Source organism: Heterodontus francisci, chromosome 18, assembly GCF_036365525.1.
Source record: "Heterodontus francisci isolate sHetFra1 chromosome 18, sHetFra1.hap1, whole genome shotgun sequence".
In the NCBI taxonomy this organism is placed as follows: Eukaryota; Metazoa; Chordata; class Chondrichthyes; order Heterodontiformes; family Heterodontidae; genus Heterodontus; species Heterodontus francisci.
The window spans coordinates 22,716,503-22,734,917 of record NC_090388.1 but is presented as its reverse complement, the minus strand read 5'-3'; the positions used below and the strand labels follow the sequence as shown (position 1 = coordinate 22,734,917).

The window sequence follows — 18,415 nt, the reverse complement described above, 5'->3', positions numbered from 1 at the left end:
GAACGAGCCCTGTACATGGGTCTACTAAGCAACTGGTGTTGTAAGTATGTACTATTGCTTGGTGAATTAATAAAGGTGTTCTACATAAAGTGGAAATTGTATCCAAAGTCTGTTTGGTGCGATTAATGCTCTATACAGGGTCAGGACCTTATTGAGAAGTGAGACCCCCCCCCCCCACCCCACCCCTCACCTTTTAAGAGTCTTACAGTACAAAAGCCAGGAAGTTATGCTGAACCATTATAAAACACTGGCTAGGCCCCAGCTGGAGTACTGTGGCCAATTCTGGGCCCCACACTTTGGAAGAATGTCAAGGGTTCAGAGAGAGTGCAAAGGAGAGTTGTTAGAATGGTACATGGGAAGAAATACTTCAGTTCCATGGTGAGATTAGAGAAATTGGTGTTGTTCGCCTTCGAGCAGAGAAGATTAAGGCGAGATTTGATAGAATCACGTTGGGTTTTGATAGAGTAAATAAGGAGATCTGTTTCCAGTGACAAAAGGATCAGTAGCCAGAGGACACAGATTTAAGGTAATTGGCAAAAGAACCAGAGGCAACATGAGGAAAAAAATTATGCAGATCATTATGATCTGGAATGCACTGCCCGAAAGGATGGTGCAAACAGATTCAATAATAATGTTCAATAAAGAGAACTGGATAAATACTTGAAGATGGAAAATAGCAGAGGAGTGGGACTAATTGGATAGCTCTTTTAAAGAGCTGGCAACATTCAAGGTGAATATCCTCCTTCTGTGCTATATCATTGTTATTCTAAGGTGGGGTACCCAAAACTGAAGACAATATTCCAAATGAAGTCTAACTAGTGCTCTATATAACTGCAGTGGTACATGCTGATATTCATATTTACATTTTGTGATCCCATTAACGTTTTTGTTTGCATTTTACACCCATGAACAATAAATCCTTTTATCCGTGTATTCCCCCTTCTCCCATGCTTCCTTAATTTGATTATACTCCCATGTGCTATTCTGAAGTGTACTTTCTCACTGTGTTACACTCCATCTGTCATTGTTCTGTTCACTCACTCTATGTCTTTTTGAAATTTTCTGTTTTCTTCTCCTTGCTTAACTATACACTCTAACTTAGTAAAATGTGCAAACTTGATCGAGTGAAGAGTTTACAGAAAAACTTCTGGATTTCTAAAATGTAAGCACTTATAGAGTTTGTAATGGAGCATACTCTATAGTATACAACTTAATAAGCCAGAGTCTAAGATTTTAGTCAGTTTCAATTTTATTAATCTGTAAACTTTACAGAAGTAAAAAAAAAATTAAATACCTTTAAAATTTATGTTCACTCTTAGTAATTCATTGAAAATACAAATAATAGTCCTGTGTAAAAATATGCAGTTTTTCAGATTCTTATCCATTCCAATTTGATACTAGTCCTGTGCTACAGGTACTTTTGAGGTGTCAGGAATCATAAACTAAAATGTAACATAGGTACTTTATGTCTTAAAGAATTAAACGGGTAGATTAACAGCTAAAAGGAGTTTGAATGTATTTATGTGGCTACATGAAACCTGATACTGCAGAAATGTACTTCAATAAGTCCAAGTTCAATGCATATGTAGGATTTCTTCTACTGAATTAGCTACATTGTCGATAAAAGTAGAAGTAATAATCTGTAAAGAATATCCCAGCGAAGTTCTGATTTGTTCTGCAATTTGCCAGGCCCTGTACAATAAAGAATACTCAATGATTAAGCAGATAAAGGCATGGCTACAGATGCATACAATTTTTGTTTTTACAAGTGCTTTGGATAGAATATACTAGTATGATGGTAGATTCTAAGTTAGTTGCAGATTGACTTACTGGTGCTGCAGCACGGAAATGGTATCTACACTCATGCAGCTGTGCTACTGGCAAGATCCAGAAATGCTGAAACCCCTGCAGGAATATTCAGAAATTCAATGAAAGGAATTCACTGTACATTCAAAGGTATGAAATACATATGAAGTAAGCCAATAAAAATATTTTTGTAAATTAATGAACCTATTGCTTCGGTCAGTACATTTTTATCTTATTTCTAGCTGTTCACTTGCATGGTTTATAGCTGCATGCAAAAGTACATAAGAAATAGGAGCATATGGTCTGTTGAGCTTGCTCAGCCATTCAATACAATCATAGCTGACCTTATGCCTCAACTCCACTTTCCTGCCCATCCCCATATCTCTCGATTCCCTGAGGGAACAGAAATCTATTTCTCAGCCTTGAATATACTCAATGATGGAGCATCCACAACCCTCTGAATGAATTCCATGGATTCACAACCCTTTGAGTGAAGACATTTCTCATCTAAATCCTAAATGATTGACCTCTTATCCTTAGGCTTTCTCCCAGTGTTCCAGATTCCCTAGCCAGGGGAACAACCTCTCAGTGTCTACCCAGTCAAGCCCCTTCAGAATCATCTAAGTTTCAATGAGATCACCTCACATTCATCCAAACTCGAGAGAATATAGGCCCAACTTACTCAGCCTCTCATCATAGGATAAGCCTCTCCTCCCAGGAACCAATTTAGTGAACCTTCACTGTACTGCCTCCGAGGCAGTATATCCTTCTTTAGATATGGAGACCAAAACTATGCACAGTATTCCAGGTGTGGTTTCACCAATGCCCAATACAATTATAGCAAGACTTCCTTAATCTTGTACTCCAATACCTTTGCAATAAAGGGCAACATGCCATTTGCCTTCCTAATTGCTGCTGTACCTTCATGCTAACTTTGCGTTCTTGTACCAGTACACCCAACCCAAGTCTCTCTGAACATCAACATTTAACGTTTCACACCTTTTAAAAAATATTCTGCTTTTCTATTCTTACGACCAAAGTGAATAACTTCACACTTCCCCACATTATACTCCATCTGCCTCCTTGTTGCCCACTCACTTTACCTGTCTATATCTCTTTGCAGCCTCTTTGTGTCCTCCTCACAGCTTATATTCCCACCGCGCTTTGTGTCATCAGCAAACTTGGATGCATTACCCTTGGTCTCTTTGTCCAAATCATTAATATAGATTGTAAGTAGCTGAGAACCCCAGCACTAATCCTTGCAATACTCTACTAGTTACAGAAGTATGATTTAGATTGCTGTTATTGTACACTTTGACATGCATGGCTTGAAGATTAGGGATATACCACTGGAATAGCAATGCTGGATCTCATTACTAAACTCAGGACAGCCCTCTGAGCATGCTTACCTGGCCAGCATATTTTTAAAATTTAGAGTGCATTCACATTATTAACATAAAAAGAAAGTGCCCAAGTTTATGAAATGGCAAGACTGTGCAATGGCTGTGTAAGTTCTCAACTTACATTACACCTGGTAACCAAGCTGCTGAAAATGGTTTCACTTCTTGAAACTGCTAAATTACCAATCTGACTCTCGAGTTATACAACTAAATTTATATCGATTTTCACACTGATGCAGAAGCTGTACTACAATGGCAACCTTCATAAAAGAATTTCAGGGGCACACAACAGGAATTGTCAACAGGATTTTTGCAACAACATAATGGTTGAGGGATTTGAAACTATCCATAGATGTAATTTTCCACTCAAGTTTGGGCATGTTTGATAATTCTAAAAAATGTTTGACATAAGTCAGAAAGTATTGCTCCAAGGAAATCCCCATATGGTAACCCTTAGCCAATATGGGGAGGTATTGAGCTTCCCTGCAGGAAGGAATCATTTGTGATTGCTCTTATATACATATTATGGGGAATGAAATGAGAAACTGAAAAAACTGTGCAAAAATTGGAATAAAAATCAAACTTAGTTAACATTTTAGGCATTAGTTTGCATTATTCATCAAAATTGTACAGTATCAAGTTGAATCCTTCCACCTATGTTACAACAAATTGACTGCAATCAGAGTCATAAGAACATAAGAATTCGAAGCAGCAATAGGCCAAATGGCCCCTTAAGCCTGCTCCGCCATTCAACAAGATCATGGCTGATCTGATATTGGCCTCAACTCCTGCCTGTTCCCCATTAATCTGGAGTCCCCGATAGTTCAAGAACCTGTCTTTCTCAGCCTTGAATATTCAATAACTCAGCTTCCACTGCTCGCTGGGGTTGAGAATTCCAAAAATTCATGACCCTCAGAAGAAATTCCTCCTCATTTCCATCTTAAATGGGTGACCCCTTATTCTGAAACTATGCCCCATATCTCTAGATTCCCCCATGAGGGGAAACATCATCTCAGCATCTACCCTATCAAGCCCCCTCAGAATCTTATATGTCTCAATAAGATCACCTCTCATTCTTCAAATGTCTAATGAGTATAGGCTCAACCTGCTCAACCTTTCCTCATAAGACAACTCCTTCATCCCAGGAATTAACCTAGTAGACTTTCTCTGAATTGCCTCCAATGCATTTATATCCATCCTTAAATAAGGAGGGCAAAACTGTATGCAGTACTGTAAGTGAAGTCTCGCTAGCATGCCATACAGTTGTAGCAAGACTTCCCTACTTTTATACTCCACCCCCCTTGCAATAAAATCAAACATTCCATTTGCCTTCCTAATTACTTGCTGTACCTGCGTGTTAACTTTGTGTTTCATGTGCGATGACACCCAGATTCCTCTGTATAACAGCATTCTGTAGTCTCTCTCCATTTAAATAATATTCTTCTTTTCTATTCTTCCTATCAACATAAATAACCTCACATTTTCCCATATTATACTCCATCTGCCAAATTTTAGTCCAATTATTTAAACTATCCATATCCCTTTGCAGAGTCCGTGTCCCCCTCACAGCTTGCTTTCTCATTTCTTTTTATATCAGTAAATTGGCTAGAATACTCAGCCCTTTCATCCAAGTCATTAATGTAGAATGTAAAATAGTTGAGGCCCCAGCACTGATCTCTGTGGCACCCCACTAGTTAGTTTGCCAACCTAAAAATGACCCATTTATCGTGACTGTTTTCTGTTAGTTAGCCAATCCTCTATCCATGCTAATATATTACCCCAGCACCTGTGAGCTCTTATCTTGTGCAGTAACCTTTTATGTGACACCTTATTGAATGCCTTTTAGAAATCCAAATACACTACATCTACTGGTTTCCCCTCTATTCACCCTGTTCGTTACATCCTCAAAGAACTCTAATAAATTGGTCAAACACAATTTCCCTTTCATAAAACCATGTTTACTCTGCTTGATTGTATGCTGATTTTCCAAATCTCTGCTACTATTTCCTTAATAATGGTTCACATTCATGACTGACATCCTTTGTGATTGTGATTTTGCATGGTTCTTCTCAATAGCATTTGACCATGTCATTCTCCACCATCACTTCTCCTCCCTTGTCCTGTGGGTTGCATCTTACATTGTTCAATTCTTACCTATCCAGACAAAGACTCCAGCAATGGCTTCTCCTCCATTTACTCACAGTCATCTCGAGTTCCCCCAAGGGTCTCCTTGGGCCCCTCCTCTTCCTTATTTACATACCTTAGGCTTGGGGATCATCTTCCATATGTATGCTAGTAAAACCAAGCTCTACCTCTTCACTACTTTTCTCCTCCCCATGACCACTCATTGTCTGGCATAAAGGGGTAGAAATTAGATCGCATTCCAATCTAGGCATGATCTTAGTGCTGCATATGCCTAAAGGAAACTGCAGGAAATTGTTACTCCTCTTTTTTTTTATTACCGATGAGCTGCAGGCAGCAGTCGTGGCCCCAGAGGTAGTGGGCTCAAGCCAAGATTAGCTGGCACAGATGATGGCTGACATCATAAGGAGCGTCTTGGAGGGGGAAGGCAATCGAGACGCAGGGCATGTGGGGGCTCGCATATTTAATGTAGAGCTGTGAGGTGAGCCCCTCTGTGAAGCTCCATGAGACATATTGGCCGGAATTTTACGTTGGGCTGGTGGCCCCGCCCACCAACCAAATAAGTCAGTGGCGAGCCCGCCTCTGCCGGGCCTTGAGCCACACTATGATTTTATGTGGCCCAAGGCCCTTAATTGACTTTGGGCGGTACTTCCACCCCTCTGAGGCCCCTCCTCCCACCTCCAAGAGCTGCCGGCCACTCAGCGGGCCAGCAGCTCTCAGTCCCAGCAGCACTACTGGGAGCAGTAGCCACTGCTGGATTTGCACCCAGGGAGAGGAGCAAGAGGGATGCCGGCCCCAGGAAGAGGGTGGTGAGGGTAGCTGAATGCAGTACATTGGGAGTAACTTGTGCCATGAGCCCCCCCTCCAAGCCCACAAGGAGGCTGCTAGATTTTACTGAGCGGCCTCCTGAGGCCTAGAGCTGCCCACCTGCTGCTGGTACTATAACAGCGACGGCGGCAGAAGGCCCTTAAGTGGCAGTTAATTGGCCACTTAAGGGCCTTAATTGGCCTGTGGTGGGGAGGGGACAGCTTCCTGCTGGGCTGCCACTTGTAAAATTGCAGCAGGGGCGGGAAGGTGATGGGGATGGCACACCACCCCACCCCACCCACTTGCAGCCTACTCTGGCGGGGGCGTAAACGTCCGGGCATTTTAAGTTAAAGGTGCTGTATAAAATGCAATTTGTTTTGCTGTTATGTTGCACTGAATTTTAGTGTTAATACTCAGCAGGTCAGGCAGCATCCGTGGAGAGAGAAACAAGAGTTTCAGGTCTGCGTGACCTTTCCAGCATTTTCTGTTTTTGTTTCACATTTCCAGCATCCACAATATTTTGCTTTTCTATTTTGCTTTTGTATTTCCCAAATGAAGATGATCCTGAAATTTCATTGCCTTTTTAAACATATTCTACAAGGTATTGTGCTGAGCACCAGAATGACAAATTACCTGTGATATTTCTTGTGATGCATCCATTTTAGTTACACTACTTGCAGAGTTTACACACGTCCTGCCAAGGTTCACCGTACATTTATAAACAATCAAGGGTGCTGTCGTGCTGCAAAGTATAAACTGTAACATTTTAGCATAAAATATATAATGTTGAGGAATTATTTCTAACCATCATTCCTTAAATACAAGTGATCAAAATAGGAGAAATAAGTAGAATAGATTCAATAAAGAAATTGAATCTTATATTTTGATTTCAGTTGCCAAGGACAAAGTGTAATCGTTAAAAAGTATTACAGAGCACAAAACATTCATGAGGGAAACACTAAGTTATCTTCTTGTGTCCAAAGCTGACTATTTTCTTGAGAATGTGATTAACTCTTTGATTCTTATTGTACATTCAATCTCCCTTCGCCCTACTGCAGCTTTCTTTGTATCCCAAGGGAAAGTTGAAATGGTATTCAGTGCACTATTAGCATAGTAACTATGAAAGTAATCTTAATTATAGAGAAATATTCATCTGAAACACCATTTAATATATACAAGTTTATATTGAAAAACTGTCAGGGTGGAGGAAAAATTACCACCAGTTCAGCACATATTGTTACTTTCTTGTCTTCAACAATTATAACTAAGGAACTGTCACTGAAAGAGAGACTTGGCTCTGTTACTAACAGCGAGACAAGAATGGCATGTAGGAACACAGTAGGGGGGGCAAAGACTTCTTTGAGAGGCCTGGGTGACCACTCCTCCTCTTCCTGGCCCACAAGGAAGGCTAAAAGGAGCTGATCTTCAGTACTTACCTTAGGCTGTTGGCCGAATCCTCTAGCTTCTGGGTATGGTGTTAAAATTGAGGCTCAGGTTCCATTTGTGATTTTAAAGCATCGTGAATTTAGAATAATAAACTATCTCTTGTTAAAATTATTTTTCTCATTTTCCCCAAATTTTTATGTAGCAAAAGGAAAAGATAATGTTGAGGCAAAGACCACAAAACGACAGTATAATAGAAGGCATGTAAGCCAGGGAATGGCTATTCCCCTTCCCTCTTATTGATGAAACAATGCTATCGTATGAACAAATCAGGTTCACAAAGAAGTCCATTCTAACATTCATGAACCAGGTGTTATGATTCAGGTGGAGACCACCAAACAAAAAGAATTGAATCCATCAATTGAGGAAACCAAAACCAAACAGACAAGATCTAAATTTTACTTTAACACTCAAACCAAAACCAACATTAATTAAACATGAAACAGCAGATCGATCACAGTCAATATATATCTTACAAATTACACCTTAACGATCAACAGAGATGAGTCTCTCAGTTTCACTGGGCAGTCCACCAAGTATATATGGCAACAATTACAGTCACACAGTTCTTCACAACTCAGAAGTTCCTCAGGTAGATTTTCAACTCCTTTCTTCAAGGATTTAGCTGCTGTTCTTCTTCCAACAGCAGTTCCCTCTCAATCCAAACTTCATGGGTGCATTCTTCACTACAAGGCACACTTCTCCAGAACCTCCTCAGTTTTGCTCATGACAGTTTTGCTGGCGTGGATTTACCAGTCTTCCCTTTATCCGCGTCCTTCAGTGACAACCTGTGCACTGTATGGCCGGATCTGGTTAGACAGCGACTTTAAGTAACAGAAACAGCTCCTGGATTCAGTCTTCACTTTTTTCTGCTTGTTGTGCTCCACTCCTGCCTGGTCTGCCTGATCTGGGGAGGACTAGGCCTCCTTTTATCTGGTTCTAACCAGTGTCAGTTTTCTCAGAAACTTGAAGTTGATTTTCCAGCTTCAGTTCCCATTTCAGTGCCTTTTTCAAAAAAAAACAAGCATTGCACCAATGGATTCCATCACACATCCCCCCTCTTGGGAAAAGAAAGCTTTTGTTACATATACCTCAAATTACTGTAAAGCAAGTACAAGACTTAAAGCTTCTTTCTCAATGCTCAAGTATTTTGTTTGAACAAAGAACAAAGAAAATTACAGCACAGGAACAGGCCCTTCGGCCCACCAAGCCTGCGCCGATCCAGATCCTCTATCTAAACATGTCGCCTATTTTCTAAGGGTCTGTATCTCTTTACTTCCTGCCCATTCATGTATCTGTCTAGATACATCTTAAAAGACGCTATCGTGCCCGTGTCTACCACCTCCGCTGGCAACCCGTTCCAGGCACCCACCACCCTCTGCGTAAAGAACTTTCCACGCATATCCCTCCTAAACTTTTCCCCTTTCACTTTGAACTCATGACCCCTAGTAATTGAATCCCCCACTCTGGGAAAAAGCTTCTTGCTATCCAACCTGTCTATATCTCTCATGATTTTGTACACCTCAATCAGGTCCCCCCTCAACCTCCGTCTTTCTAATGAAAATAATCCTAATCTACTCAACCTCTCTTCATAGCTAGCGCCCTCCATACCAGGCAACATCCTGGTGAACCTCCTCTGCACCATCTCCAAAGCATCCACATCCTTTTGGTAATGTGGCGACCAGAACTGCACGCAGTATTCCAAATGTGGCCGAACCAAAGTCCTATACAACTGTAACATGACCTGCCAACTCTTGTACTCAATACCCCGTCCGATGAAGGAAAGCATGCCGTATGCCTTCTTGACCACTCTATTGACCTGCGTTGCCACCTTCAGGGAACAATGGACCTGAACACCCAAATCTCTCTGTACATCAATTTTCCCCAGGACTTTTCCATTTACTGTATAGTTCACTCTTGAATTGGATCTTCCAAAATGCATCACCTCGCATTTGCCCTGATTGAACTCCATCTGCCATTTCTCTGCCCAACTCTCCAGTCTATCTATATTCTGCTGTATTCTCTGACAGTCCCCTTCACTATCTGCTACTCCACCAATCTTAGTGTCGTCTGCAAACTTGCTAATCAGACCACCTATACTTTCCTCCAAATCATTTATGTATATCACAAACAACAGTGGTCCCAGCATGGATCCCTGTGGAACACCACTGGTCACACGTCTCCATTTTGAGAAACTCCCTTCTACTGCTACTCTCTGTCTCCTGTTGCCCAGCCAGTTCTTTATCCATCTAGCTAGTACACCTTGGACCCCATGCGCCTTCACTTTCTCCATCAGCCTACTATGGGGAACCTTATCAAACGCCTTACTGAAGTCCATGTATATGACATCTACAGCCCTTCCCTCATCAATCAACTTTGTCACTTCCTCAAAGAATTCTATTAAGTTGGTAAGACATGACCTTCCCTGCACAAAACCATGTTGCCTATCACTGATAAGCCCATTTTCTTCCAAATGGGAATAGATCCTATCCCTCAGTAACTTCTCCAGCAGCTTCCCTACCACTGACGTCAGGCTCACCGGTCTATAATTACCTGGATTATCCCTGCTACCCTTCTTAAACAACGGGACAACATTAGCAATTCTCCAGTCCTCCGGGACCTCACCCGTGTTTAAGGATGCTGCAAAGATATCTGTTAAGGCCCCAGCTATTTCCTCTCTCGCTTCCCTCAGTAACCTGGGATAGATCCCATCCGGACCTGGGGACTTGTCCACCTTAATGCCTTTTAGAATACCCAACACTTATGCCGACTTGACCTAGAGTAATCAAACATCTGTTCCTAACCTCAACATCCTTCATGTCCCTCTCCTTGGTGAATACCGATGCAAAGTACTCGTTTAGAATCTCACCCATTTTCTCTGACTCCACGCATAACTTTCCTCCTTTGACCTTGAGTGGGCCAATCCTTTCTCTAGTTACCCTCTTGCTCCTTATATATGAATAAAAGGCTTTGGGATTTTCCTTAACCCTGAGGTTTATTGAGCTTCCTAGAGAAGTAGCTAGTGAGCTGTTCCATACAAGTATCATCATCTTGGAGCAACACTGCTCCTACCGCTACATCACTGGCATCAATAGCCATTTTGAATGGTTTATTAAAATCTGGGGCTGCAAAAACCTTTTTTTCATTAAAATAATCTTTAACTTCTCAAATGCTGATTGGCAAGACTCTGACTATTCAAACTTCACATTCTTCTTCAACAGTTTTGTCATTGGGGTGACTACTGTGCTGAAATTAGGGACAAATTTCCTGCAAAGCCTACTCATACCCAGAAACCTTAATACTTCTTTCTTTGTCTTGGGTACAAGAAAACCTATTAGTGCCTGAACCTTGGCCTCTTGTGGTAATACTTGACCTTGACCCACGATATGTCCTAAATAAGCGGTTTTGGCCTTGGTAAACTTGCTCTTTGCCAGGTTTATGACAAGGTTAGCTTTGGTCAGTCTGTCAAACAGAGTTCTTAAATGTCAGACATGATCATTGCACGTGCCACTATGCACCAAAAGGTTGTCGATGTACACAACACAATTACTCAATTCTCCAATTACCTGATTAGTCAACCTTTGAAATGTAGTCGTCGTACTTTTCATACCAAATGGCATACCTCACACTGGAACAGACCATCCGGTGTCACAAAAGTAGATATTTCTTTAGCTTGGTCAGACAAGGGGACTTGCCAATATCCCTTAAGCAAAATCAATCTTGCTAACAAGGGCCAAGTTCACCACCCTATCAGTACAATTCTCAAGCTTTGGGATCTTAGTTACTGCATTAACCTTTTGGTAATCTATACAGAACCTTTGAGAACCGTCTGGTTTTGCTACTAAAATAATAAGAGAGCTCCAACTACTTTGATTAGCTTCAATTATATCATTACTCAACATGTATTGAACCTCCTTCCTGACTTTGGACAATGTATTGGGATTGAGTCTGTAGCAATTTTGTTGATTTGTTTAGCTTCCCCTACATTTACCTCATGAATCAACAGAGAAGTGCGACCTGGCTTATCTCCACATACCGTCTTATACTCCCTCAATAAGTCAGTTAAGTCTTTCCTCTGGCACTCAGGTAGATGTTGTAGCACCTCAGCCAGACCTTCTAACACCTCTGTATTTACCAGCGTCATTGCAGGAAGTTCAGTCTGGGAATCTCAGACGCATCATCTGGTGTATCACATGCACCAGTGTCACCATCTACATTCTCTACCAGCTGTGCTACACCTCCTGGCTGACTATGCTCATGGTCATAGTACCTCTTCAGCATATTCACACGACACACCCTTCAACTTTTCCATCTGTCTAGGGTACTAACCAAATAGTTCACCTCACCGAGTTTTCTTTTCATGAAGTAACTTCCATTAATCTAGCTTTCAATGGCTCACCAGGCAAAGGCAACAAAACTAGCACCTTATCTCTGGATTTAAAACTATGTGCTTTAGTTGTTCTATCCACTTGGGCTTTCATCACTTGTTAAGGAACTTTGAGATGTTCTTTGGCTATCTCACAAGCTTTGGAGGGTTTCTCTCGAAACTCTGACACCTAATTTAGGAGGGTAGTTTCCTCCTTCTGTGCCAAAAATCTCTCCTTAATGAGTTTAAGAGGACCCCCTAACCTCATACCCATAGATCAATTTGAAGGGACTGAAACCAGTACTCATTTGGTGTGTCCATGGTTGCAAACAATAAAAATGATACCCCTTTATCCCAATCATGCTTAGGAAGGCATATGGGATACTTGCCTTTATTAGCCGAGGCATAGAATATAAGAGCAGGGAGGTTATGATGGAGCTGTATAAAACGTTAGGCCACAGTTGGAGTACTGTGTACAGTTATGGGCACCACACTATGGGAAGGATGTGATTGCAATGAAGAGGGTGCAGAGGAGATTCACCAGGATGTTGCCTGGGCTGGAGCATTTCAGCTATGAAGAGAGTCTGAAAAGGCTAGGGTTGTTTTCCTTGGAGCAGAGAAGGCTGAGGGAGGGACCTGATTGAGGTATACAAAATTATGAGGGGCATTGATAGGTTAGATTGGAAGAAACTTTTTCCCTTAGCGGAGGGGTCAATAACCAGGGGGCATAGATTTAAGGTAAGGGGCAGGAGATTTAGAGAGGATTTGAGGAAATATCCCTGTGCAGTTTCAGCCAGTAAAAATGCATCATTACCCTAGTCTGTGGCTTCCGAATACCCAAATGACCTGCAACTGGTATCTTATGGGCAATTCTCAAAATTTCACTGCAGTAGCAAGGAGAGATAATAATTTGATGGACTACAGCTGAAACCTCATTAACGGGACTCTGGAGAGGTCTCCAGTTCCTCATCAGAATGTCATTCTTGACATAGCACTCAGTGACCTTTTCAGCCTCTAAATCAGAATACGCCATTTGAGACAAGCCTCTTAAGTCAGGGTCTACCTGTTGTGCCTCAGTGAAAGAGGATCTGCTAAACAACTCACCATTGCTAGTCTTGAAGCTTTTAACACCAACATCCCTATCCAAATCCTTGAATAAAGTTTCAGCCAACCAAATACCCCAATTGTCCTTCAAAAGAACTGAGTCATTCTCATCTTGTTTAACCCTGTGAGCCTGGAATCTATTTACAACACAATCTGGGACTATTCTGGAAATTCTTCTTGTAAAACCTTAGTTCTGTTAACCTCAACTGGCTTTTCTGAAACTACTGGAGACTCCACTACCTCATCCTCGGCCAAGTCACTTCCTAGCAGAAAATCTATCCCTCAAGGGGCAAACTAGGAATGACACCGACAGTAACAGGACCAGTGACAGAGTCACATTTTAAATCAACCCTGTATAAGGGAATGGATAAATGGGTTCCACCAATCCTTTGATTATAGCTTCGCAATTCAGCTATTAGGGAAAAGATTCATGTCACCTGCCAACAGTGGCTGTGCCACCCCTGTATCTCTAAGGATAACAATTGGCTTGCCTGCATCACCAGACAATTGTGAGGCTACCACGACCTTAAACAGAAAATTTCTATAGTTTTCTGCAATCTAGTTCACTCTATCATTGAACTTGGGAGTAAATACCTATTTATTGTGAATGTTACCCACTAAGGCAGTATTTCCTGGGGAAACACCCTTTGACTGTACACATGCAACGGGCCTGTTTTTCCATTTTTAACACACAGCATTCACATTTCCTTTCCTATGACAGAAATAGCATGTCAGTTCCCTTGAACCAAACTTTTCTTCTAGGCTTTCTGTTTTACTAACCTGAGGTCTGTCTGTCTCTTCACTTCTGTCATCTTTCTCAATAGATGAAAACCAAACCCACACATCTGGTGGTCTCATTAGTAAGTGTAGATTTCTATCATGCTCTTCTTCCGTACATCCTACTAGGGCGATATCATCCACAATACACAGACAACCCAGGATCTGTTCCATTATCTAGTCCATATGCTGTTGAAATATATCCTGGCTGACCGACAGCCCAAATGGTAAATGGAGGAAACAGTATCTGCCAAAGGGACTTCTGAACGTTGTTAGCTCATGCGACCCTCTTGACAAGTGTACGGACCAATATCCATTTTTACGTCTAATTTGGAAAAGTGTTTTGCTCCAGCAAATGTTGGGGTTTAACTCTTCTAGTCTTTGTATCTTATGAGGACATCTCTAAGGCTTTGTTTAGACCTCTAGATTCTAAACATCATCGAATTGAACTGTCCTCCTTGATTGCAATAGTGATGTAACTGCACCAGTTGGTGTGATATTGCACTTGTCAAATGATGCCTTGTTTTTCTATTCCATCCAGTTCCATCTTCAACTTTTCTCGAATGTGCACACTGCATTTTCAGGACGGGTCGACTGACAGTGTTGCACTTTTTTAAATTGTAAAACTGTGTCTCTGTGGACATTAATTTCGTCACATGGACATTAAATTTCAAATTGCTGCTGGGAAGAAGAGAAGACCTGTGCCAAGGGGTTGCTAGGGCCCTGGCTGGAAAGATATTTTTGCATATTAACGGACAGTGGTTGGAACAAAGGAGCTATCCCTACACCAATACAATCCACAAACATTCGTGGTCAAACCAGTTAGTCACATGACTAACCTGCTTGGCAGTCTGGGTCTTTTTTCTGAATTGTGCAGTTTGAACGGAGAGTGTAGAGAAAGCTGTTTGCTCCTGGATTGAAAAGACCTCTCCTGGCTGGCTTGCCACAGCCTCTCCTGTCTGCTCCCATCTCTTTCTCACAGAACTCCAAAACCCACTGAAGACACATAAATCCCAAGACAGAAAAGTCTCCTACAGTGAAAAAGGTTTAAGAATAATACTGGGCCCCAACAAAAAGCAAAATCTACATACAATCAAGGACTCTATAGTGAGCTCGAAGAACTGTAACAACAACTCTTCAGATATTGCCTCAAACCTTTCTCCGTAATTTTTCTTCTGCTCTTTTCTGTTTCTATTTGCACATGTGTATTGCGTATGCATGCTAGCATGGGCGTGCCGTGTATCCGTAGGCGTCAACCGAATTAGAGTTTAAGTTGAACAAATTTCATCTTTTTTTCTTTAAACCTAAGATAGCCTGTTTGTGCTGGTTTCTTTGCCTTATAATTGGAAAGTGGTGAACAAGGATTCACCAAGGGGGAACCAAAAACAGTGCGTTTAAAAATAAAACCCTGTTACAGTAAGACCAGGTGAAGGCTGAAAGGGAACCCTAGACCTCTTTCTCACCTGGCCGTAACACTGTGTCTCTGTGGAAATTCCCAACCATGTACCTATCCAATGGGTGTGCACCTGTTTTGATTCTTGTGGTCTTCTGACTGGGTCAGCGCATGGATAGTGACCACGTTAAGTTCGTTGCACGCCAGCAGTCCTGCTACTGTTGGTCCTGACACATCCACTTATGTAGAATACCTGAGTAGACCACATTGACCTTTGGACCTGCATTCCAAGTGTCGGGAACCCGGGCACTTTATTATCAAGCCATTGTGTGCCTTAAGCTTCACAATTGTGGGTTGGACCACAGACTTCCATGCCTCATGGTACATGTCCTTGACAATGTGGATAGGTAGAGTGTTGGCACTTGCACCTGTGTCAATCCTCACCCTCAATCGATGCCGTCCAGCTTCATTGGGACAGACAATCGGGAGTGTTGCAAAAGCTTCCCTTTTGTTAACCAAATGGACTGTTCCGCTAACGTGATCATGTGAAATAGCTGTTCACCTGTTGAGTCTTCACCTCGATCCACCTCATCCCTTTTGGTCGGACGTTCCCCCATTTTGTGGATGGTTCTATGCTTTTGGTAATGCATGGAAGTGTCTTGCCTCCCTCTGCTTCTGGGTGACGTAGCTCTATGGCTTGTGTGCTGCCTGCTCTGGCTTCTCCCTGCGTTCTTATTGCTGGAGCTTCTGCAAAGTTTGGCCCAGTGCCCTCTAAGCCCGCATGCCTTGCAGGTGTCTACATATGCTGAGCATCTACCCGGTTGTTGGGAGAGCCCACAGTTACTGCATACCTTGTTCTGCCTGGGTGCCTTGGATATTGGACAGGCATTTTGGATCCTGAGACTTGCAAACACTGCCTCCCTGTGATAATTGCCTCATACCTGCATCCATCACATAACATACTATCCACATCATGTCCTTCAGCTTTTCCAGGTGGTCTTTCTGGAATGCCTCAATAGGAGTGAAGGCGATAACCAACTCCATAATTCGGTCTGCGAGTTCAGTATCAAACTAGTCGCATTCTTTTGCTTTCCCTTTGCATTAGTTCACAAAGTCATCCATGCTCTCATTGGCTTTCTGTTTACATCGCACGAGTTCCAGGTGGTGAACTCCAAAATTAACTTTAATCCCAAGCTGACTTTCTAAAGTTGCCCAAAGCTTTGATGGATCCTTCTGGTCAGCATCAGATAAATCAGAGGTATTAATTCTGTGCTGACCTTTGTTTCCTATGGCAATCCTAATTTTTGTCGCCTGCTTCTCTGCATCCACAACTTCATGGTCTAGGAAGCATAGTTCAATCCTCTGCTTAAACAATTTGAATTCATTTGGGACATCAGGTGCTTTCCAGTCCATCTCTGGAAATCTGGCTGCCATTGCATAAGCCTCCCTCGCTTTACTCCCCTGAGGAGCAAACCTTGCTCTGAAATTTGCAGCACGTTGCGATGTCTGCAGAGCTGAGCAGGAGCCACTCTCTGAGCTGTATTGCTGCAGTGCTGGCTTGTGAGCTTGCAGACGGGAGGTGCCCTGGTATCGGGGACAGCTAATGGTGTGTGAATGCGGCGATGGCGAGAAGGAATCACATCAAAGCACAATACTGCACTGATCTCTGTGGCTGAAACTACCAACAATTTTCTTGTCAGCTCGGGGCAAAACCGAGGGAGCACTCAAATCGCCTTCAATCTCTATTCACACTAATGTGGGAGCTGTGATCCAGTCGCAGGCTTCTGATTTGTGTTGTCATCTTCAGCTGCTGATCAATACTGTCAGCTTATTGCTGCTGCCACCATATTGTATTATCACTTTCTGGACTAATACAAACAAAGCTGAAGGGCAGGCATAAACATTCTGAATGCAGAGCTTCTATGGAGGCTTGTAAGCTGCTTCAGCTTACATGTGTTAACTGACTGTGCAAGAGAACTGGATCATGTGATATTGCATAACTTCCTGAGATGACATACATATTAGCATAAACATATTTATTTGATTATATTTAACATACTGACAAATACACCATCTCAACAGTAACTGCTGCTTTTGTGGGTCAATACATAATCGTCTGCCATTGCCACAGCATCCCTTATTTGACCAACTTTATGTTCTTCCAGGTGGGACCATATTCCTGAAGGGACACTATTTTTGAATTCCTCCATCAGAATTATTTCCCTAAGGTTCTCAAAATTTTGTGCAATCTTCATCGATCTATATCACCAATCAAAAACCATTTCCTTCTCAAGCAAATTCCAAAAATAAATTCCTAAATTTTTGTCTGTGAGCCTCTGGTACCAACTCATTGATAACAGCAGTCTTTATTCTGTCATAGTGGCAGGAGGTGGTGGCATGTCACTGGACTAGTAATTCAGAGGCCTAGACTAATGCTGTAGTGACATGGGTTCGAATCACACCACGGCAGATGGTGAAATTTGAATTGGGCGGCACAGTGGCGCTGTGGTTAGCACCACAGCCTCACTGCTCCAGCGACCCGGGTTCGGTTCTGGGTACTGCCTGTGTGGAGTTTGCAAGTTCTCCCTGTGACCGCGTGGGTTTCCTCTCACATGCCAAAGACTTGCGGGTTGATAGGTAAATTGGCCATTGTAAATTGCCCCTAGTGTAGGTAGGTGGTAGGAGAATTGTGGGGATGTGAGAGGCAAATGGGGTTAATGTAGGGTTAGTATAAATGGGTGGTTGATGGTCAGCACAGACTCAGTGGGCTGAAGGGCCTGTTTCAGTGCTGTATCTCTCTATAGTCTTATGATTGTTCATCTGAAAGAGATAAATACATCTCCAAAGCTTTCTCTACTAAAACACTCTGCAGGAGTATTGGCCAAGATGATTTAGGCCACTCCAGATTCATAGCAATTTTCTCGAATGACACAAAGTACATTTCTACTCCCTCTTCACTAAATTTAGCTACCAAGCATATATTTATTGCCAATTCAAAACTGCAAGGTGTTTCATCTGGGTCATCCTCCATTTTCACCCCTGATGCATTCCCATTGGTTTGAACCTTTCCACTTTCACTTCGTGGTCTAATGCCAGTTTTTCTATTTCTTGTGTTTTTTTCTTTTTTCTTTCTCTTTATTCTATCTATCCTCTCTAGGTCAGATACAAGTTTTCTCA

General features: G+C 42.1%; 1 protein-coding gene across 1 annotated transcript in view; it reads right to left on the bottom strand.

The window, feature by feature from the left end:
* Nucleotides 1-1,605: 1,605 nt before the first annotated feature.
* LOC137379815 (myelin regulatory factor-like protein) overlaps nt 1,606-18,415 on the bottom strand; it is a 97,172-nt gene continuing 80,362 nt past the window's right edge. The window contains exons 23-25 of the mRNA XM_068051194.1: nt 6,789-6,897; nt 1,831-1,905; nt 1,606-1,692 (exon numbers count right to left, since the gene is read on the bottom strand). Coding sequence (XP_067907295.1) covers nt 1,606-1,692; nt 1,831-1,905; nt 6,789-6,897 — 271 coding nt within the window. The remainder of the gene's footprint in view (nt 1,693-1,830; nt 1,906-6,788; nt 6,898-18,415) is intronic.